Source organism: Anser anser, assembly GCF_964211835.1.
Source record: "Anser anser genome assembly, chromosome: 7".
Classification (NCBI taxonomy): Eukaryota; Metazoa; Chordata; class Aves; order Anseriformes; family Anatidae; genus Anser; species Anser anser.
In genome coordinates, this window is record NC_139727.1 from 3,791,820 (window position 1) to 3,816,344 (window position 24,525).

Genomic DNA, 24,525 nt, shown 5'->3' on the forward strand with positions numbered 1-24,525 from the left:
GTACAGCACCCTAGGTACTTTAACCAGCAGATTGAGTGTGTGAGAAGGAACAATTGTAAGAATAGTAAAAATAGCACTGACATAAAATAAAAATTGTTTCCAATGTTAACATCTTAGATTTTTTTGGTAAATACTTTGGACAAGTTCATGATCTGAATATGAACTGGTATTTCCATAACGTCCTCTCTCTCTACGTAACTTCACGTAAAATAACTTGATAAATGGAAGGAACAGGTTGAAATCTCACTCATGTTATCACTGTATTCTCAGCTTTGAGATATTTATCCAACAAGTTAAATAAAGTTCATGTTAAATATATAACCGTTATTTTGCAATAATTTGTATTCTATGTATATTTCTAAATAATAATTTGTATTGGTATATACCAATATAAGACAGTTACATCCTTAAGTCATACACGTCCTTGGCATTTTTCTGCATTTAGTTCAGCATTTTAATATGCAGACCTAAAAAGTAGTTCCAAGTTCACGTCCCTGTGAGGAGACAACAGGCTACAAACAGATCCAACAGAGAACTTGAGGGAACTGTCACATCATTGCTTTGTTTCCTCCTTGAGATGTATAGAATGGAAGTTAACCTTATGAGGACCTAGTTGATGTGTGTAGCAGAATGACCTTGTATGTGACTAATGGCAAGGTTTGCACTGTCTACAATTTTTTTTTTTTTTAAATCAAAATAAGAGTTCAAAACTCTGGCTATAAGTAGATTCTTTTCACTGGCTGCAATATTAATATTTGGTTCAATACAACTTTTGTAAAAGTAATGTTCTTTTCACAAAGCAGCAGTGAGCAAGCACAACATGAACAAAATTAGTTTAGAAAGTTCTGTTTTTTCATTTTCTTAAAATCTGCCAAAATGCATAACTGGGGCTCTGCACTTTTCCTATAAAGGAGAATACAAGGGACCCCGATTGACAAAATGAGCAGCCCTCATTACGTACAATCCAGCTACTGCAGGAAAAGAACATTATGAGCTTGTCTGGTCTGTAAATTAATTGAGTTTTAGTATATAGCTGTATGTGGCATTTTAACAAAAAGAAAAGGAAAAAGGATTCTCATCTGAGATTTCATCTAAGTTTCAGATAATACAGCACATAAGAAAGGAGAAAGGAAAGGAAAGTAACAGTTCAAGAAACATCCTAGAAATCGGACATGGATGGTCTAGTGCTAGGAGGGAATGGCATGGGAAGAAAGAAGGGTTAAACTGCATGCTAAAGAGGGTAAGAAGGATCAGTTATAGCACAGAGTTAATTATGCTAGAGTTGAATCCATATGGAAGAAAAAAATCATGAAGAGATGTTGAAGAGCCTGCTAGGCCAGGCTACAGGAAGCTGGGAAACACAGAAGGAAAATGAAGAATGATAGAACATCAGGGAGAGTAAGTCAAGGTGACAGGATCAGGATCTAGATCCAAGAGCTGTACCACAGCACCACTAGAGAAGTGGACGAGAAAGAAGAGACCAGTGTACTTGACGCTTTTCAGACTACAGTGCACTAAAACATGTTGGTTGTTGTTCCTAATAAAAAAGCAGCTATAGCAAGACTTTTATGATAGTACAGTCTTTTACTGACTGAGTCCTCAAAGTGCTCCTGATAGTAGAGTTGCATGTTATATCCTAAGACCCCCCTCTGGCCAGGTTATCATCTAACGTATTCTTTCTCTCTGTACACAAAACATCAATGCTACAAGGCACTGACTGCTACAATTCTCTGTCACAGCCCACATTTTGAACACACGCACAGTGAACTATTCTAAAAAGACTGGGGAGGGGGAGGAAAAAAAGGTAGTTGACCCTCTTAAAATATGATTTAACCTAAAGAAGAAAGTAATGAGGAGCATCACTGTAGGATTTGCACTATCCAGGGGAATATATATAGTTGGCTACTTATTTTCAGACTGTACTGCTCAGATGCAGCTCAGATCTGGGTCTAGGTGATATACTTGGACTACCTTGTAGACTGGGCCATGGTGCCGCCCTGTGGTGGGTGGCAGGTTGGCGACGGCAGCGGCTGCGATGGCTGTTGGTGCTGCATGCGATCCTGGAGGCTCCGGGCTTTTCGGATACTGATTTGCAGCTTCTTATCGACTAGGGCTCTGCTGTGAATGCTAGAGCTGGCATCATGCATGGCAAGTCTTAGTTTAGCTAAAATGCAAAAGAAAACATAGCAGAAAAACAAACAGAAAAAAGGAATAAAATTGAAAAAAAAAAGATGCAGCAAGAACATAAAACATGGACCATGCAAATACTGCCACACAAGAGATCACAAGGATGCTAACTGTTTCCATTAATGCACATTCAGCTTAGCCAGGTGTCCAAACAAGTTAATTGAAACTAAACCAAAATAAAGTTAAAAGAAAAAATTAATCATGTTTTTAGCCCAACTTCTCATCCCCTTCACACAGGCTCTTTCCAACCCTACCACATTGCTGCTTCATTCATCTTTCCCTCCTTCTGTATGCTCCATACCTGGGACTCCCTTTATGTGCAGGAATACCAAGCTGGGATCTGAAATTCAGCATATACCTTGCTGGAATGGAAGCTAAGAGAGATTTCACAATAGCTGTATATTGCCCTTTATTCTGCAGCCCATAAGAGGCAATTTCAATTTCAACAAATGCACAGAAACTGCCTACCCTGTCTGCAGCCATTCTATACAGACAGAGAAGAGCATGGGGTGAGACAGCCAGCCAGCCATAACGAAAAAAGACCAAAAAAAAGAAATCACATAGCACACATTCTCAAAGGTCACAATGCATTTAAGCACTTCTATGTCCTATTGCTTTTCTTCCTGAGTGTTAGGTACAGCATAGGCTTGTTTGTTTTTGTTGTTTTTTTTTTTAAATCCAAAGGATGTAAAGAGTAGGCTACTGTTTTCTTCCCTATGCTACATCCTCCATGAGAAACAGGGGAGTTTAATGCCCTTTGTAATTTGGCCTGAGGATTGGGAAAAATTGCTAAACAAGGGCCAAGTGGCACAAAGAGTTACCTACGAGGTGCTTGCTGAAATGCAGCATTTAGCACCAGAAAAGACACATCAACATCCCAGTGCTGTTATTGCCATAGCGCTGGAGAGAACAACAAAAACAGATGCAAACATGAAAATACAGAGATGAAGAAGAATAGGACTAAAACCCCAAAAACAGAATGCTTGAAAAAAATAAGATTTTGTCACCCAGCACTTTCTAAAGACCATCTGGATCCCCGTATTGCAACCTGACAATTTAACATGATTAAATATTTCAGTTTTCTAAGATATTAGCACTGCCAAAAGCGCAACAGCTCAAGTGGTTAGAGTTACTTACATATAGCTTCGTTACAGAGAGCCAAAGCTGCAGCACAATCCCCCTTCTGCTCCTGATTCAGTGACTCTTCAAAGATTGAGTCTGCCTCCTGCATGGACTTCTCAAAGTCATCATTCCTCCCTGCAATAGGCAGCACCCTTCATTTTGGTTTCATTCTGCGCAGAACCCTCGTTTGCCCTCACCCTATTTGTGATCGCCAAATTGTTCCACACATTGACTCATTGGTAACAGACCTCTTGCAGAGGCTATGCATATCCCAAATCATCTACAGTAACACCTACACTTTCCTAAGCAGAAATATAACTTGAGCACCCTGCTATACTTGATGCACACACAGTACAACTTCATAAACCAGATTTTTTCTTCAAATTTTTCTTACTTCAAAGAGCTGTACTTGCCTAACATGCTGTTTTCAACAGTCTGAATTAGTATAAAAAAGACAGTATGGACACATTACAGAGCTTTTATCAATTAGAGTTAACTTAAATTTAGAATTAAATTCATTGAAAAATAAATTGGGAAACACAGCAGCTCAGGGCTTTTCTTGTACTACATTATCATAAATTCCCTGCTAGAAATCATCTCTCTCTTCTTCAGGTATCTAATTACTTCCATACAAAATGTCTTCAAACTGAACCTACTGAGATATCCATGGAACAATACTCAGACTTGAATGCGCGTATGAATGCAAAAGATAGTTCCATGAATGTGTCAAGTGCATACACTCAACTGCTGAAAGAGACATACAAAACATGAAAATCTAATTGTCTTGTAGCTTTAGAAGAAAAACATGTGGAAGGAACCAAAAAGATACGGAAAACAGCAATTCTTTTTACACCAATTTAGAAAACAGCACCAGAGAATAAGAATAAATCATTCTTGGACACAACAGGAAAAGATGAAACACTATGTCCTGGCATCAGAACATCCAGTTCTGAGAGGAGAAAATGCCCAGACATGCCGGTGTCATCTATTAAACATTATGCAAGTTGTATCCTAAAACGTACACATTCAAATGAGGCCAGGGAAAACAGAAAAAAAATAGACTGTTTCATTTGAGGGTGGGCTCCTTTTCTGGAAGGTCTCCGTTATGACACAGAACATCAATATCTTTTTTGACCAACTTGTATAGCACACACTATGGCCTGACCTGCTCCCCAGCACCCTTGTGCACAAATGCAAACACACAAATCCCAAAGAACTCATGAAAAGCAATTACTCTGAGAAAAGTGAGATCTGTTAGAGCAGTGAGTTAATCGAGCAGCACATTCAGTTTCAAAATCAAGGCTACTGAGGCTCATAAGCTAGGCCAGTATTCTAGAGTTAGCTTTCTTTGCATGAGTTTAGCATTTTACTTCAGGGGAAAACGAGTCACAAGTGTTCTGGAGTTCTGTGTACAAGCAAGCATTCCAGGCAATCAAGCAGTCTGTTAATGTTAAGCCATTACATCTCTGACTGGGGTGGGGAAAGGCTTAAAAGGAACAAATGAATACCTCCCCAGCTTTAAGGTCAATAACTAACTCAAAAATTGCACTGAAGTCTTTTTGGATTAAGCATTATTCCAGTTCGCTTTCTTCCTAACAATGAAAACCCAAGGTATTTTTGCTTCTACCAATTAATGCAACAACAGATCAAAGATCGGTCATTTCTTGGAAAACCATGCTATTCCCTTTGGGCACGAAAAGGGGAGAAGACAACATCCTCGTGCTCAAGAATAGAGGTTCCCATTTCAATTTTTACATCACTATCATTTGTGTTATGAAGATAAACAACAATACTAATAAAAAGGTATCTGTCTATTATGTTATATCAGAACTTGTCAACTGGCCACTTGCAGGTCACAGCAGAACCACAAAGGATAACCTAGTGGCTCACTGAAAGCACAAACTGTAACAACATTCACAGTCAAACATTCTCATAAAGATTCTCATAAAGATCCTATTTTTCAGCTGCCACTGATACAGTGACATTCTGGCTCTGAGCAGCTGGCACAGCTGTGAGCTGCAGAGTGCTGGCTGCATTGTGCCCTCAGCTGGCACTGTTGTGGGGTGCCCCTCTCCATCCTTCACTTCTGTCCTGTACAACACCAGCACCTTAGCTCTCCTCTCCTACACCAGGTAGGAGAGAGTAGCGTAGGGGTTCCAGGAGGCTTGTCAACACAGGAGACTACAGTGCCTTGGTGGGATTGCCCCAGTCATCTCAGAGGGCAGAGCCTAGGCATTTTACCACACTCCTTGCCTCTGATGGCCACCAAGAGCCCCACACTTACATGCTCTACTTGGTTTCATTCAAACCCTACTAAGTGGGTCACCCCACCATCTCTGACTCCCCTTACTGGCTGATGGAGACTAGGAATAAAACAAAGGTGCTACATGTGAATCCTGTCACCAAGCTCCCTCTGTTGCAGTTCCATTCTTCCAATTAAATTCCAATTAAACCTTTTCTATTGCCATCCCCAGCCAGAAATATGAGGGGACTTGGAAAAGATATCATAAGAGTTAATATTTGGCTTTCTAATTTTTATTTTTTTCTCAATTCTTGTCCCTTCTGAAAGATTTGCATGCCAAACCCTGCTCAGATTTTCAACGCTAGACCAGATAAGCTTGCCCCAGTACTTGTTCCCACCCCTGTGCTGCAGCTGCACAGCTGAGCAGGGAGGGAGAGTGGAAAGTATAAGAGCAGAAACAGGCAGAATTGCTTAGGTCAGTGGTGCTACCAGAAAGAAATGAGAACAAAACAGTGGTCTAAATGAACAAGTTGTGCTGCAGGTGGATCTGAGGCATCTGAAAGGTGCTCATTCCAAGATGCTGGTGGAACCCTTATAGCTAAATCTAGGTATCACTAGTACGTATAACCACATAAAAATGTAAAGGTCCAAATATATACAAACACTATATATTAGGAAATTTCTTGTTATTGTTACGTTCAAGAAAGTACTTAAAATAACAAATTGTTTTCTGTATTCAACAGGTTTGAAATTGATGGTCTTTCACTAACTGAAGGTACAAAATTATAATACTGGGTGGATGGGGAGAGACATATAGTAGAAAATTAAGTTCAAAGGTTCAAAAAATTCAGCACCACAGTCTTGCGAAGTATACTGCATTCGAAAGGTTACCCTGATTCTGCAGCTCATCTAGATCCATGAACCTGCTGGGACGGGGGTTAAAGCCCATTGCTGCCTCCATTTCCTTTTCTCTTTTCCTGCGTAGTTCCTGTTCATGCGCTCTCCTTGCCACCTCCTCTTGCAGTTCATCCAGTTCACTCTTTAAAGGGCCAAAGATCTCCCCGCCTTCAAAAAAAATTTTTGATAGTAAAAATCTCTCAAAGTATTCATTAAAACACAAGTAATGTTAATGAAAAATACAACTGCCATTAGCAAATAGCATACTGACCAAAGGCTACAGAATTTCAGATAAAATCTGCTTTGTTAAATTTTAGTTTTAAAACTCCACCCAAGCTATTTGGTTTCCAATTGCCCTCTCTGCGTCAGTGAGCCTGGTACAATCGTTGCAGTATTGCTTCATGATCCCCTGTAACACAGTCCATCCTTTAATCCACTGACCCAAGAAACAGCAAATGGAACAGAGCAAATCATCAGAAGAGAACCGTAAATTGCTGCTGAAATCGAGACTTTTTATTGTGCCTGTAATTTGTAACCAATGCTATGACAATGTAGCCAGATCATTAGCTTTAGAAAGTAAAACAGATTCCAACTGAGATAGTTTTCATCCAGGTGCAGAAGCAGATAAAAATGAGAGGAAGAAAAAGCTTATCAATGTTCTACTCAACACAGAAGAAATCAGTCTTCACTCTCACTTCAACTATGAAGCATGTTCAGAAAGTATCTCCCTTCCTCCCTTCCCCAGACATTCTCTGGAATAAAGTATTTGCTCAGAAGGATAATCAGAATGTGTATCTGCATAAAAGCTCAGCTTTAGCCCAAACATCCTGTAAATATCCATTCTCATTTGTGACAATTTTCAATTATGAGCTTCCGTTATGAGCAACCATTCTGAGCTTCTTTTCAGGAGTCAATCCTGTAAGTTATTACCAGCTATGCTCAGGAAGACATTTTGCACTGACAGCAGCATACTGAATTATGGGAAAGAATAGGAAAAAAAGTTTACTTAATCAGTTAAGTCAATCTTTGTTGAAAAAGATACCAGAGCAACATGATCAAAGTAATATTCCAATAAAGTTTTTTTTTTTTTTTTTTTACAATCCCCTTTGGAAAACCAAAGTTACATCTTGTAAAACTGTGCTGTATTGCTCAATGTTTCATCTCCCCTTCCTCGTAACTCCACTGTAAAGAAAAGCATCCAGAAAGTAAAGAACAACTCCAATACAATTTATCTTGTGGAACCATGACTACTGAGAAGTACGTCCTACCATTTCCAATGGTGCGTGGGCTGTTTGTCCAGCTCCCAGTTGAAGAATTAGACTCCACTTCCAGGATGCTGCTACTGTGAGACTTGGGAATACTGCGCCAAGCAGGAACCAATCCACCTGCCCATTTCATATGAACGTCCCTCCAAAAAGAGAACAATTACAGTACACAATGTTACTACTATCTTAAGGAGAAATTGTGTGTACATTTTCTATGATCACAAAAAATATTTACTCGCATTTTACTTTTATATCCTCACGGGAAAAAAAAAAAGCCTACCACAGGAAAGTCTTTGGAGAAACAGAGGAAGAGAAAGCAAACAAGGGGAAGGGACAATAATTCTAATCTACCCCAAAGACCACACAATGCATGTTAAAACCATGATCTGATAGATGTTCTCAACTGGTTTTAACAGCTGAATATCTCCTATTCGGGCTATAAACATGTTCGGTTTGTGACTGCATCAGCTGTCCAAGCCAAGGAGAGAAACACGTTATGATGCCTATTTATTTTTGCATATAAATACTGCAAATATGTTACAAGATTTCAGTGAACTTCTCAAACTGACAGGGCCATAATACTGTAGATTTCTGATTTTCTACACAGATTTAAAATAAATCAAATAATGGTTTATCAAAAGGTCAATCATATTGTTCAAAGGACATGCAAAGTTTGATATTTGAGTTTTCAAATCATAGACTAAAGGTATGACTATTTCAGATGCATCATTTTAATCAACATTTCTTATTCAACTGAACACCATTTATTTCCTTCTTACTTGCACTAAGCTATCAATATAAAGGCAAGAAAAGTAATCAGTCTCACTCAGATGCAAGGGAAATCCCTTGCCTCAATAAATTTGCACTATAAGCTAGGACCGCTCTTTTGTGTTGATTTTGTTGTTGTTTTTTTTTTTTTTTAAATGTCCTACATCATTATGTAACAACAAAAAAGAAACAAAGACCTCACTTTAAAAATGAAGTTTGTTAAAATCTACCTGTGGTTGCTTGAGCTTTCAGACAAGGGCATGTCCAGACTAACTGGACTGTTGCTGTTGCGCTCACTGCTTTCATACCCAGACTCCATTCTCTGTATTAGATGAGGATGTTGATCCACCACATGCTGGGTGCCACGGCCTAGTACACCACGCTTGTATCTGACGTTTGACTGGCTTGATCTTGTTTCTTGAACAGCACGTTCCTTCACCTCATTCTCCATAAGCTCTTTACCTGTTGAGATAAAAGAATATAGCCCAGTAGAAGATCCAAGTTTCATAACAGCAAATCATCGACACATTTTTGCTTCTCAGTTATGCTTTAACCAGAAGCACTGCCTTTAATATCACCTAAAATTAGCAATAGGAAGCAGAAAAAAATTTTACATCATCTCTGATAACATTAAGCAACAACCTATTCAGCAAATTCATTTTCAAGTCTCTCCAATTTAATGCTACCATATTCCCCCCAAGTAACAATCAGATGTGGAAAGAAAAATCCCTTCCTCCCTGTAACAATTTGTATTTGTGCAAAATCACAGTATATCCAACTGTGCCTTTAGTATTTCCACTTCATAGCTGTTACTGTACTGTTGTATTTACTTCAGATGCTGCACTTTTTAGTTTATTTTGCCAGTTACAATTCGATGAGGCTCATATATTGTCATTCATGTAGGACAGGAGAACTGGAAAACTTTTAAATTCTTCCTTACTAATCTTACTTTATGTTCCCACTTGCCTCATGTTTACTCCCCTTGTTTTCTTCTCCTGAAGCTGTGTTCTCTTCTCTCTTCATCTTCCCTATAAATGTATGTTCCTTCATGCTGCCAAATTCTTTTCAACCTTTAGTTCCTTCCAGTTATCCCTGTCCCTCTCAAGACTCCAAAATTTCCACAGGTGTCCTCATTAACCACAACCCTGCTGCCAGTCACACAAATCTTTCCCTTCTCATCCACACACAGTCCCCTTTAAGCACCTAAGAAAGGAGAGTAGCAGTTCCAGTAGCATAACAGTATAAAAGACGGGAATGGGTAAACACCTGCTCTCCATACCCTTTACAGTTTCAGGAGCATCCATTTCTTGATAAAGGAGGAAAATAACTGTTACATTCGTTTGCAGACCGTGGAAAGGGAAGCAGGGGGAACATAAGATACCTTAAGTTGTTTCACAAAAGATTCTATTACCTTCAAAAAGCCTGCAAAGCCTAGGACATAGCCTTTATGTACAAATTACACAGCCTGCTGTAGTGCAAAACGGTCCCAGATAAATCATCATTAGCTGCTCTTATACTCACAAGAGAAACTCCATGCTAATGCATGAGGTACTTGCTGCACCACAGTCTGAGCCATCATGCTAAAATAGCAGGAGCCAGAGAAAGTGACCAATAAAAAAGCTACTCCAAGCAATGAACTTCCAGATATTTAGCAGTTTAGCACTGGGTCTGTTTAAGTAGCAAAAACAGTAAAGTTTCCCTTGTAACTTCCCAAAATGTGAAATTTTACACACGGAAAACAAACAAAACAAATATCACACATGCAACATAAATACACACAGAAATTAGCCTTCAAGGAATCAAGTCACCACCAACCTATATGCCATCTTCAAAATTTCACTTCTCAACTTAAAAACGAAGAGAAGACGACTGTAAATTCCACATATTTGTAAGTAAATCTTTCTTTCCAACTGCTTACCTGCCTCTTCAGAGAAGGGACTAAGCTGAGTGTAGCCACAATGTTTCCTTTTGTCTTTACTGAAGATGCTGTCTATATTCAGAGATTCTCTTCTGGGTTTCCAGGTTGGCCGGTACCTGCTAGATGAACTGGATTTAGACTCACTACTGGTACTCTCCACTTCCCAGTTTCGAGAATGTGCAGATGATAGGCTTTTTGAGGGCCGTGTTTCAGCCTGATCCACATTACCCCCTCCGTGAGAGGAATTTTGGGTGATTTGAGAAACTTGCTGTGGTCTGCTGTGGATCATATTGCTCACTGTTTCTTTAAATTCCCTCAGTCGGCTCGTGCTGCTGGATGGTTTGGGGGCAGCTCTGGGAGCTTGTTTCTCCTTCAAGGTTTCTCCTGCAGTTTATAAAAGAGAGGGCAAAAGCCACAAAAACAACTCCAGGTTAAGCCAGCAGCCCTACTCACAGCATCTTTATACAGTCTTTGAAAAGTAAAACAAAAACCCAAACACAAAAGCAAAGACAAGACAAAATGCTAAGATGTAAGAAACAAGGAAAGAAATACACATACACTCTGAGGATCTTAAAAGCATTCAGAAAGATATTGATATTTCAAATAAAATAATGTTTCTTGCCTTCACTGTGGTATCCTGATGACTGAGCCTCATCTACTTTTCGCCGAGACCGGCTAGAACTCCTTTTGCGGTCTGCCAGTGAGCCCTTTTTGGAAATATGCCTCTGATTACACTCACTGTCAGTCAGGTGCCCTGAAAGGACAGAAGAACACATCTGAGATGACAAGAGCCTTTAGACCAAGTGCTCTCTGTGCTGAAAACAGTAGGGCTCTCCTCCTTAGGCGCTGAAGACACTCCAATGCTAACTGGCAGGTTTGGGTAACTTTTCGTTTCCAGAAGTTACTGGTTTTGTCCTGTGGGTGGGGTATACATTCATTTTAAGGTCATAAGCAATACAGCCCCTCCAAGGACCCTGGTTAATGACAGATCATCCAAAGCGAGCGGAAAAAGTTGAGCATGCCTTGTCTTCTAATACTCTAAGGGTGTCACTTTCTTGCTGTCTGAATACTTGGTCAGTTTTAACAGTCACCAACAAGAAAATTGAGGACAGCTTGCTTAACATTAGTCTGTTGAATGAAGACTTAAACACATGAACAAGTCAGCATGTAGTAATAAATTAATGCACATCGCCAGTTGCTCTGCACTAACTGCACTCTCTTTATAGAAGTAATTTGAGTTAGCTTAGGCCACAATGAAGAAGCCTTAGTTGGCTCTCAAGGGCTACACCAGCTAATTCACATCTGCCACAAACTAAGAGCATACACACAAATTATCAGCACAAATCAGCTTACACACAAGAATGTTCCCTTACTCCCTTGCTCATGTGTCCAAGTCCTAGCATTTTCTCTTGCACACATTTGTTCTCCTTTTCCTCACATAAAAGGTGAGTTAAGTGCATATGACAGTTCATTACAAGTTTTCTGTACTGCCATTTCTTTTAACATTATGGTTCTCACACACAGTCCTAAGCCTGCAAGCACAAACACACGCATGGCTTTACTCATGTGAGCAGTCCCAAGCAGAGATGCAGGGTAAGAAGGGAATTTATGAATAAGCTACAAGGACTTCTCTGGCCTTTACATCACCAAATTTCACCTTCTATAGGATGACAGCAGAGAAAAACCCCTACTACTCAACAGTGGATTAGAAGTCCCCAGACTACACAGATGGCATTTCTGAGCCTACCCCTTCTCTAGAAATTAGCACAAAAATCAACAATATTCAAAGCAGATTTTAAAAGTAGAAATCACACTTTTAAACAGTTGAAGAAATAATTCACTTTGACTACAATTGCTAAGAAGATACTATAATATGAGTGGGAAGGAATCCAGACAACAAAAAGCAAGCTACGCAAGACTCATGTTTCTATTCATTCGCAAACTAGAGAGTGATTTTTGTAGCTAAATCTTTAGAAAAAAAGAATACATAAAAGAACTAAGGGAATAGAAGAGAAACACTGGCAACGAAAACAAAATGTATGACATTTAGGTGATTGAGCATGAGTCAAGTCAGCACTTTGGGAGAAATCACTTCCCCCAATAGCATGTACTGTCATACATCTTTTAGGGACTGAAAGAACAGTAGTATCTTTTATCTTGAGGGGAACCACTAGGAGGTAAAAGAAGCTTACACTTCACTAGAGAAGTTGTATACTATGAAGCAAAAACATTTTTCCCCGGAAGTTTGCAACCTGATAGGAATGACTGGCTACCATACAGTAACATGTTAGTGTATTCCTGTCCTGTAACAGAAACTATTTAAAGATATTCAGTGGTGCTGGAGTTAGCTTAGGGTCTGCACAGACAAAGAACACAACTTAGCGTTGTAGAATGAAGGTTGCTAGCTGTACATAAATATTTCTTCTCATTTCATAAACTGTAAATATTGTCATTTTCTCACTGAACATTTCATAGCCATAGAGGAGAAAACCAAGAATCCCAAGTCTGCAGGACACAGACTATGTTGTTTCTACCTGGGTGCTATGGAACAAAGACTAAATCCAATGAAATGCACGAACAGAGGAATTGTAATACCATATATACGAGCTAAAACTTCACACATTTTTTTTTCTTTTATTAAAATAAAAAGCCAGCATTTCCAAGTGCCCAATCACACACCTAAAAAGATGTCCATTGCTGAATACATTCCTAAATGCCTCATCCTCCATGGGTGGGATGGTTTTATAAGCAAACAGTGGTATTCAAAGGAATGTACAAAGGAAAGGTTTTTGGTGGTAGTGGTCTCTGGTTTTTGGAAGGTGAGGAGGAAGATGGTCAGAATATGCTAAACAAAAAGAATGAAATCAAACAGGTTAAGACAGAATGTCCCCTACTCCCTCCCAAGAAAAACTCAGTTGCATGAATAGGGTAGCCAGAATACGCATATTTTTCTCAGCAGCACAGGTTGGCAGGAGCAAGAGAGTGCTCATGCAGCCACTCTTCATGCCCTCATCCTGAAGAACCCAGGTGTCTGAGGTCATATGACCCAATGGTGGTCCTTCCCAGGAGGGTGATGTGGGATAGGGTCCATAAAATTCTGGGCTGCAGTAGTGGGGTAAATGGCCATTACATGAAGAATCCTGCTCTTGCCCAGAATTATTCAATAGCAGCAACTGTTGACAGGTCAATGTGGATGGCTTCTTTATAGCCCCACAGATCAGCATTTGATGACTAAGCAGTTGTATGATTCAGCAGACTGGCTTTTTGGAAAGGCTTTAGGTAGGCAAAAATAAAAGGGCAAAATGTCCAGACAGGTGACTAGCTAAAGGGGACAGACTGACTATAGCTAGGGTTGAATCAGGGAAGATGAGGATGACTGAAATTAGGTAGTGAGAGATGGGCTAGAGCTGGAGGAATAATATAGGACAGAATCAGTAGGAGAAAAAAGAAAAAAGAGGAGAATATTACTAAAAAATTACAGAACAAAAAGTTATAAGCAGACGAATTTCAACATATATCATATATGTTGGCAGCTATCCCACTATCCTCTTCCTTTTTTTTTTATTTAAGCAGACTTATGTGACAAATTTTGTAGGGAGGAACCTAATTCAATCAACTGCCTGTCACTTTAGTAGACTTTTTTGTATATACGTAACACCCTGCCAGCATTTTCAGTTTTGGCTTATCAGAACTCTACAGTTCAACATAAGTTGTGTTTCCTGATCACTCTCAAATTCTGCTCCAACTCTCCCTTTTTTCTCACACTCTACTGAGGACTAATACCAGAACCTACAGTGCTAAGTATTTCATAAAACATTAAAAGTACCTTCAAGTTACCGAAAACCATAGATTACAATTGCTTAGATTTTTGATGAAGAATGTAAAAGCACTGAAGAAAACGTACCTGAACCATTTTCTTCCAGGTTCAGATGTGAAAAATATTTGTAACATAGATGGTTTCAAATGAACTAAAGATGAATACATTATCACAAGACAGCAACTATTTTGCAACTAAAAGGAGATAGTGGTGTGTTAGCTGTTGACACTGCTGCAACTAACAGTTGGTGATTCAACAGTTATGTCATCTCAGAAAGTTTAAGGCACAATAAAATAAGTTCAAATGAATTTAGTAGGTCATGTTTCTGATGCTTGAGAAGTCTGCCCTTGACTCATGCACTACTTTTTCAGAACTGAAGTTAGTACTGTATGCAGAAACTGACTGGGGTCACTAGGCATGAGTAATACAGATCTGAGCCTTCAGACTTCCAGCTAACCTCTTTTCAACTATCTTTGGGCCGACTGTTCAGCTGCTTGAAGGAATATAAAGACAGACTCCCTTCCCATTGCAAATGCTCAGTTAATTTGTCTCCACAGCACAGGCAGGAGAACAGGAACATCTTATGCTCCTCCTTAGTGCAGTAAATACTAACATCATCCACTTACACAGGAAGTCTTTAGTACCCACGTATGGGAGATTCTGGTGATGGAAGTGCCTTTCCCAGACAGCTTCAACTCCTGAAATGAACTAACTGCACACACAACACTTACCAGACTGTACAACGGCACTGCAAAACAGACTCGAGGTTCCAGGATTTTGTATGACAGAAAGAGCAGGTGGATAATGGATAACAGAAATAGTATCTGTAAATTTTTATCTGGCTAGATGCTAGTCTACAAAGGTCAACAGCAGTTAAAAGTTATGCAGATCTTTGTCAACACTACAGTTCATTGCAAACCAAAACCATGGTGGATACTAAACACTGCTCATTATTCTGTTACGGGTTGCATAAAAAGATTTTTTATGGGGCTCCACTGCATTCATCATATTTAATGACAATGACTACTCAGATATAACAGTATCTGCTACCTGTATCCCTGCTGCTTTGTGAATCTGCATCATTCTCCACATTGTAGATGACCGTCCCCTGTGAGTCGGAAGAGAAGTGACTAACCACAGACTCATGGTGTGCCTGTTTATAAGGATAGCTGTCGGTAGAGGAATCTGTCCTGGTATCGCTTGAGATGGAAGGTTCTCTCCCTAGTAAAGAAAGTAATGTCAATTTTCAATCTCTTTAGACCTTTATAAGAGTCACGAAAGGTTAAAAAAACAGGAATAGAACGGAAGCAGCTACATGTAAGTTAAGTGGAAGAACAGAGTACCAAATATGCAAATTCAAATCCCAGAACACCGAATCTTACGGGAAAGGTCCTATCCTTTGGGAAAATAAAGGGGTGTCATACCTTCTTAAAGCTTTTATTTCTTTCTCTCTGGTAACTCCAAATTTATCAAATCTATTTATTATGCAAAATTAAACTATGTCAATTGGCATACCAAAGTACACATTAGTACCACGCTGAAATTAACAAAACTAGTCAAGAACAAAATATTAATAAAGATAACAATAACATCAAAAGTCATAATAATAACATATTTTATCTATTATGAAGCAAAAGCCTATCTAAAACTTCATACTGAGATTATATCTAAAGCAAAGTAACCTGTTTCTTCCAAAGAAGCTGGTGCTGGTCCACTGCATGACTGGGATACTGAAATGGATGAACCACCGTGATTCAATTTCAGTACAGTACTTCTTAAATTCATTAAAACAAGAGAAAAGGACAACCTCCTCCCAACACTTTCATTATACAAAAGTAAAAATTTGAACAGTAGGGAGACTGTTGGCCATTTTATATGTTTTGTATACACTCCAGAATATACGGAATGTTCATTCCATACTTGTTTGTCAGTGGACAAACTAAAGAAAAGCAGAAAAATAAAGAAGAAAATTATGGTTAATTTTGCACACAGCCTGAGGCTGCTTCATATTTTTGGTGAGACCAAGGCCTGTAACCTGATGTCCTACTTCAGGCAATGTAAAAGGTTTTACACTCAGAAAATTCTCCCCACCTCCTGACTGGTTAAAAATCTTGAAGTCTGAGGAAATACAGAACAGGGCTGTTATAGGAAATGACAGTTTCAGAAAGAAAGGTGAATATAGGAAAAAGGAATCAGTGCTATGGAACTGAGTAGTAAAGAACAATTTATAAACTGAAGTCTCTATTCAACAGAAAATCAAAAACATTAAGAGGAACCATTTGGACTTCACATTTCATACCAGCATTTTTGACAATTTTTCCTCCATAATTTGTGGTATCACATTTTGATGTGAATAGATGCATTTATCTGAACCTATCAACAACAGTTCAGGTATGATATTGTGATTAACAGCTTAAGAATAAGCAATTTCAGTTCACTTCTGAATTATGGGCTGTGGATATCTGATAACACTGAGTAGTCCTCAAGTATTTACACTCAGTGAGAGACAAAAAGGCCAATCCAAAAAGCTATATTAGGATAGAAAACTCTGGATATCAACAAGACTAAAAACCAATCCATTCATATTTGATTGGAAAATAGATAGAGTATGACTTTTTCTGGCACATCAACCTACAGTATCTCACAAATTCTTTCAAAAGTTTTGTATCAATGTTGAACACTGCAGACAACATAAGTAAGCCTGAGCAACTCAAGCGTTTCTGAAATGAGAGAGCAGGTTACTCATTGTAACCTTCTGAGTTTAATCTGAAAGAAAGCACATTTTTAAATTTCTTTATATGTATGTATTTTTATGTTCAGCTTCCTGAGGTCATTTCAGAACACAATAATATTAGATACTGAAGAGACACTGAGAAGTAGTGTTAGCTATGTATTTCCTGGAAAAAAAAAGAGCAGAACCACAAGGCCAGTTTACATGTAGCGTATATTGACCTGATACTTGTAGAGATGCTCACAACTGATGGATAGCATCAAAGGCCCTCTCCCCACTTCCTGGTTTTCTTCAGAACAGGAAGATAGGTTTCTAAATTTTAAGGCATCTTGTCAAGTGAGAAGTGAAGGTTTTCTTCCTTCTGTTTTTATTTGCATTTATTTTAAGACGAGTTGGAGATTTATTTCATTACTAGTAGATTGTCAACACACAACTAAGGGGATAACAGATGTTCTCTACGGAGTAGCTAACTTTATGTTTCCTGGTCAACTATTGTCCACAAAAACCATAAAATATTCCTGGAATTACAGTTGTATAAATAGGCTAGTATTCTGGAAAAATGCTGCATTTCTGGTTTTAGTCTCGTCTTACTGTTCTTGGCAACCTATAAACCCAACTCTAATATAGGATATTTTCTCCAAATATACAAAAATAGAAACAATCTTCATTTGCTAAACCATTATAATAAACCTACACCCGGTTTCTATTCTTCACCCTATCTAGATTGCAACTGCCCATCTTTCTCAGAATGTATCTAGAGGCCACATCTAATATCCAAAATTATCCCAGATATTCAGTAAACCAATAGCCCATCAGACCACTACCAACATGCTGAACAGACCAAGTTCTAAGCTCTGAAGCACCTTAGTAGGACACACATTTCTGATTCAATGCACTACCTGTAATACAAAGGATTCAGGAAGCAGAGATATGTTGAAGGCCTCTTTGATAGAAAGTGCTATATATCTGCAGCTGTAGTTTTTTTTGATGCAAAACAGACCATGAAGAATTAACAAGTAATCATCACCTACAGGCATATGCCTTCACCAATCCCTTTTTCCCTTTAGTCTCCCACAAATCAGTTCACATTTCATAGATTACTTTACCCCTAACTTCACTCCTGAGTTTAATTCTGCAGCTTCCTTTCATTTCTATGAGCTTGTGCAACTCAGCTATTATTCCCTTCCTGTTAAAACTGATTACGAATTTATGAACCCAGCCCTTGAAATCATTATTGTTCCTCTCTACTTCTACTCCACAACAGATCCTTCACTGCTTTTTTCTTTAGATTCTTTCTCCAACATTTTTTGGAGAAGTTTACTACCCAAACAATCAACAGAGTCTTGGACTGGAAGAGAAGTTCAGAGGTGAAATACTGGAAGTTCTCTAGATCAGCTTTGACAACCAAAGACCCCCCCAAACAGAAACACACACAGAGCAACATAAAAAAAATCACACAACACTACAGCATAAGGCATAAGCTTGCAGTCCAGATTGCTTACCTGAGTCTTCACTATCATAGCAAGTCCTGCAATATTGCTGTAAATCCACTTGGGGGGGCAAGTCTTGTGTTGACACTGGAGTTCCTCTTGGATCTGCATACAGCAGCAGCAAAGGCTGATAATGACCCTTAATGCATTTTGTCACAACATCTTTCCATTTTGGACCAATCTGATTTGACAACAAGAACAAAATAACACAAGAAAAAGATTGTCATCATCTTCTGTAACAATGTCTACCCCCCTCCTTACTTCAGAGTTCAATTTTTTTCCTCTGACTTTCTTTAATTCCTTCCATAACCAGTATTGAACAGGAACCATCAAGAAAGCTCTAACCACTGGTCACACATTGGAAAACACTTCAAAACTGTCTCATAAAAATAGGCACTTCCATTCCTCTGAGACTCACCTTATCTAAGAAAAAAAGGCACCGTTTATGACACCAGCTAAGAACACATTTGGAACACAGAGGAATCAACTCAACTAAAATCAAGCATTTTGATAGGCCAGGCAACAATTATTATAGCCATATACGTCTCAAAAATCTTCCCCATATACTAATATGGGTTTCACTTAATACACTAAATATCTGCTCTAACAAATCTACTCCATACACAATTATTCAACTAAAGCACTGCAGTACCTATCCTTGGCAGTTTTGCTGCAGACAAATGTGACTGAACAAATGGAAAGATTAGTTTTCCCTTTGAGATTCTGCATGGCAAAACTAGCAGAGCGTTTTCCTCTCTCATGTTTGTGCCTCCATGACTAGAAGGAATAAGAGGAAAGTAGTGCGAAATAAAGCAAAACTAACGGGATGTAGGAACAGTGTGCCAAGATTCCAGCACTGGTATCTGTAATGTCAAGGACCTCATCACGCTTGGTGAGAATTAAAAAAAAAAAGGACAAACAAGTGGAAAATTGGTTGTTGGCAGCAACCATCAGGGAAGTCTGGCATCTAGATACTTCAACAAGCAACTCCAAAAGCAGGCTAAATAGCAACACCACTCATCAGTAAGGGAAAGAGAAGCACGTCAGCTGTGTGCACGAACAAACAATAGGGATTCAAACAACAACACGAAAGCAAAATTGGCAGCCAACAAGTAAGAATAGGACTTCTGAGATTTCTGGTACACTTTCCTGTGAATGCTTTACTTTGCTCACAAAAAGGTACAAAGCTACGGAACTTGAGTAGGAAAACACACACAATTTCTCAAAATCTTTGAAGAACAGTACGGATTTGTATACAAATAGTTAGAAAGATAATCTCTTAGGAATTTGTTGAGCATTACTTTCTTACCTCCTTGACATGAGCATCATCAAAGTACATCCATTTGCGGATTTTCGTTTGGAAGAAGAAGGTAGAATAATGCTTTCCATAGTAACAAATCATTCCCACCAAATACAGCTCTGAGTGCTTTGCTCTGTCATCAGTTACTCTGAAGAAGAGCTTCAAGAAGGGAAATAAAAAAAATGAAAGCAGAAATCAATAAAACACTCAGCATTTTATATACTGCTTTGAGTCTGAAGGCCTCAAAGTACTACAAGAGAGGCAGCAGTTGTTTTAGCTGAGATTAAGAAAACAAGTCAAAGACTAAAGTAATTAAGCAAACCCAGAGATGCAGACCAGGTACAGCCTGTCATTAACTCACCAAATGCCCAAGAATCTAGTCAGTCTTGGAGACTGTGGCCATGCTTTAAAGATGTTTACAACAGTGATATATAACACCTTCTCAGAATTTGAAGTGTGGTTCTACTCTAAAAATGAATACAAGCAAAACTACTTTGCACTGAAAGAAATTCTCCATATACTCTGTTATGCTTGCTGATTATATGAAATACTATTTAAAACTGTTACTCATTCCTCATCACTTTGTAGAAGTAATGCAGTTCTGACAGTAAACAACTGGCATTTATTTTAATTTAAGCTAAGAAGATGAAATGAAGACAACAGTAGGTCAGAAAAATTTGGTGCACACAATGTTTTCTGAATTTAATTGACCATGTTTTATTTAAAAATGCACTGGATTCATTTTTTAGTGTGTTACTGCTTTACTATGCAAGTACCATGCATTCTTAACCACACTTCCATTAACTTGATCTGATTTTAGTTCACTATGCACTGGATAATTTTTCTTCTTCAGCATTTTAATGTAATACCTCAGTGTTAGAATATGGCACAGCCAAGATTGAATATATGAATTACTCAGCTCTAATACAAACTGATATAGAATAAACGAACCCTCTGATATACAAGCCTCCGTATCCCATACACAAGTTAATTTAACCTATCAGTCAGTCACACAATGCAAGCCACCATTTCTCAGAGACTGCTCAGTTTTAAGTTGCTCAGTTATAAGTAACTTCTACTTGTTACAACTACAGGTGTAAATGAAGAGAGGATTTAAACAACCAGAAACTGTATTTTATCTTCAAAAGTAATAAACTTCTGTTCTTTGAAGTGGAAAGTGTACAAATTTATTTTAATAGAAACCAGCACAAACCCCAATCTAAAATTCCCTTGCACTTCTACGTATTCCTTTTAATTCAAACTGTTTTCTGAAGTAATTTTCTCTTATTTTCAAGCACCTTACACAGTCATTTCATATAGCTGGAAACACATGATTACACTAGTACTCTCACAGTTTTTGCGAAGCATTCAGAATCAGACCAGATCTTTGGGTATGTCCTCTATTCAGAGGCTGAAAAGGTAGAGGTGGTGACTTATTTTTCTCAACCCAGCAGTATGGACTATCATTAGAAAGGTTGCATGCTTTTAGGTACTGTCAAATTACAAAAAACTCACATCTCCCAACTTAAGGCAAGTGCCTAGGCTGTGAATAACATCCTCAGCCAGATCAGAGTGGTCCGAGTCCCAAACCAAGCCAATGGTGATGATCTGCGGAGAGTTCATCAGCACACGACGAATACGTATCTTTTCCCCACAATTACTCTGAGGATTTAAAACAAAACAAACATTGAAAATAAACATTCTCTATTTATTATAACGTTATAATAATTATTTATTATAAATAATATTTTTTTATTCTCATTATTTCTTATAACATTAGTTATAATCTTCAGAAAGAAGCTTGCTTTTAAAGCTAACAAATCTGCTTTTAAAGCTAACAAATTTTTCAGTGATTCTTTCTATCCATTATCTGTTGGAACTGTCAGCATCTCTAAAGCATCATGAAAAAAGTTCACCTACTGAATTAAGAAATTATCACAGTAATTTTAGCAAAGAGCGCATCATCTTTTTATTTTTGAGGGCAACTATGAAAAAATCTCTTAGAACTCACTTTCCCCCCATAGCAGGTCATATATGCACCTCTAGAAAAAGATTCCAGAAAAAACATCCAGAAAAAAACAAAGAAAACAAAAGGAAAAAGCTTCAGTTTAGTGACAAGTCAACGATGAGAAAGTAGGCTAGAGATTTTTTGGTTTGTTTTGTGTGGGTTTTTTTTTGTTCATTTGTTTTATGGGTAGAAGACTAATGTTTACATTATATATCAGGCTTTAATATTAAGATGACTATATTCTCACACATTTTATTATGACATATATTTTATTATGACATATTCACACACACAAAGTACAAGCACTCCTGTGGATTATCTCACCAAAACCGACCACCACCACCAACAAAAAAAACAACAAACCATCTCTTTTACTCTCAAATTGTCATCACCTTTGCTTCAACTAGTTAACATAAGCAATTTTTGTAAGACAGGATTAATATGTAATTCTAATAAGTCATGCAAGTGAAGCTTTATTAGTCCAGCCTTAGCTAAGCCTCAGTGAGATTTCCCAAACAAAGAGAGGCAGAAAGGGCCGACAAGCAATTTTACCCAGCTGATTATTTCAGATACAAAGCAGCTCACCTTGACAAAGATCGTTCTAGTAAATTTTCCTTGTTTTAGTTATTAAATAGCTAGACTTTTGAATCTCTTGAACAATAAAACAATATCTATGTGTTTTGTTTTGTTTTTTAAATCATAAGTAAACCACAATTTGCCAATAGCCAAAAAATAATTTAACATTTAGATAGAGACTAAAAGTGAATGTTTCAAAGTTACAAGCTACAGAAGGCTAAGGGGGAGGCAGGCAGGCATAAAATGGAAATGCTTACACCACCCCCAGGGAATAGGCATACAAGCTATTCCTGTTAGAGCCTGGTATTGCTTCACTTCAGGCTCATGAGATGTCAAACAGTAGCATTACACAAAGCAGCAATTATGCAGCTGTTTCCTACCCTACCTATTAATCAATATGTAAAAAAAAGTTTGATGATCACTATTTTTGCATAACTACCTAAGGCCCTAGATCTGAATATACCTAAATTAAAAGGTAGAACAAGATATCAAACTCCTGTTTTAGAAACCAAGCCCTTATGATTTAAAAACAAGAATGTCTTCATGCTTACATGAAACTAATTGTATTTTTCTCAACCCAACTGATATAAGGACTTAGGTCAGCCAAACTTTGTCAGACTTTTACTGCATAGCAGAATGGAACATTTTAAGAACAGTAACCTATGACTATCAATTAGGCATATTCTTTTTAAAAGGTTATATGTCAGTTGAATTCCAATTATCACTCGTAATGACTATAACCTACACTTTCTGGTCAGTTTCTCCATACCCTGAACAGTATGTCAGCCCGAATTCCAAAACAGTACTCCCTCAAGTTTTCTGTGATGATTCTTGCCTTTCACATAGCTCTTATAAATACGCTGCGTAGCCTACAAGCCTTTGTTGTTGGAATATCCTCTGGCAGTGAGAAGCGGCTGTTCTTTTCTCTTCGCCTCTGACCAACATTTTGGCTATATGATGCAAGAACAGTGTGGTCAACAGTATAATTTATTCCAGCTGAACAGTAGTGATGAAGTTGAATGGAATCTTATCCAGGCAAAACAATGGATCTTGTACATGTAATTACAACAACTGGTGCAAGAGTAGTAATATTTGTGTCACAGCACGGTATTACTGAGATGACTCTACAAGAAATAAGTACTTCCTTTCCCCGTGCTCTTATTACAGATGGTACACACTACTTTCACAGAAAAAAATAACACCAGAGTACCTGGACGGATTTTGGGAATACCACTAAAAAGCTAGATAATCTAAACTACTGTCAACATAGAGACATCTCCTATATAAAGATACAGCTTCCAAATTCTTTGTCATTTCTGTTTCTTTAGATAAGATCCCAGAACTTTCTTCATAAAATAAAAGCAGACAATTGCTGCTTCATGTTAGTGTTGGAGTCCTCACCAATTTTCAGTGAGATTGAATGGAAATGTATGATAGATACTTCTAGCAGCCATACAGACTTGAACAGGAGTAGATTGCATGCACATTCCCTGTGGGCAATGTAAACATTTCCGATTTATTCCTTCTCACCACCTTTTTGTGTGGATTCTAGCTCAATAAAAACATTTATCTTTATTCTCCATCCAGGCACTATATCCTTGCCTATTCTTAGCACTTACCTCTAGTCAAGAAAACACTCAGCATCAGCAGTTTTTTCTTTCCTTCGTTGAGTAACTGAGAGGTACCAAAATCAAGTCCAATCACTACAATGAACTAAATCTTGAAAAAGCTCATGAATTAAAAGGTATATGTCAGTGTAATCTATTAACTCTCTTCTGTCCTGTCTATTGTCCTCATAACAAAATTAAGCATACTAACCGGACAGTTTCTCAGGTCTCCCATAGTGCTGGCATTTTGCAGAAGCTCTCCGAACATATCTGGAGTGGGTTTCTCTCGTCTCTCCAGCATACAAATAGCTTGATTGCTTCAGTATAGAAAAAGGACAGGAAACAAAAGGTTAACAGAAATATAAAAACGAACAAAAAAAGCACATTAAGCAAGAATGTTGCCTTTAAATTATGTAAGAAGTTAAGAACCTTAAAATACATAACACTTTTTATATTTAATGTAGTACAAAAAACACCATTATTAACTGTGAATTATGTCACCTGCTATAGTAATATGGAAGAAATAAAACAAGTAAAAAATAGAAAAGGTTTCTAATTTGGCTTAAAACTTACACCTTAAAAACAAGCTTTAGCATT

The 24,525-nt window shown here is 38.0% G+C and overlaps 1 protein-coding gene across 8 annotated transcripts in view; it reads right to left on the bottom strand.

Moving 5' to 3' along the window:
• USP54 (ubiquitin specific peptidase 54) overlaps window positions 1-24,525 on the bottom strand; it is a 101,120-nt gene that overhangs the window by 9,449 nt on the left and 67,146 nt on the right. For 6 of the 8 annotated variants that reach the window (XM_083845129.1, XM_083845133.1, XM_083845128.1 and 3 more), the window contains 12 exons: window positions 24,140-24,245; window positions 21,253-21,399; window positions 19,747-19,896; window positions 18,450-18,618; window positions 15,267-15,437; window positions 11,022-11,153; window positions 10,400-10,783; window positions 8,712-8,943; window positions 7,717-7,856; window positions 6,443-6,616; window positions 3,325-3,444; window positions 1,972-2,164 (listed from right to left, as the gene is read on the bottom strand). In XM_083845129.1, coding sequence (XP_083701255.1) covers window positions 1,972-2,164; window positions 3,325-3,444; window positions 6,443-6,616; window positions 7,717-7,856; window positions 8,712-8,943; window positions 10,400-10,783; window positions 11,022-11,153; window positions 15,267-15,437; window positions 18,450-18,618; window positions 19,747-19,896; window positions 21,253-21,399; window positions 24,140-24,245 — 2,118 coding nt within the window. The remainder of the gene's footprint in view (window positions 1-1,971; window positions 2,165-3,324; window positions 3,445-6,442; window positions 6,617-7,716; window positions 7,857-8,711; window positions 8,944-10,399; window positions 10,784-11,021; window positions 11,154-15,266; window positions 15,438-18,449; window positions 18,619-19,746; window positions 19,897-21,252; window positions 21,400-24,139; window positions 24,246-24,525) is intronic. The other 2 variants (XM_083845134.1, XR_014587111.1) reach the window with 2 other exon arrangements.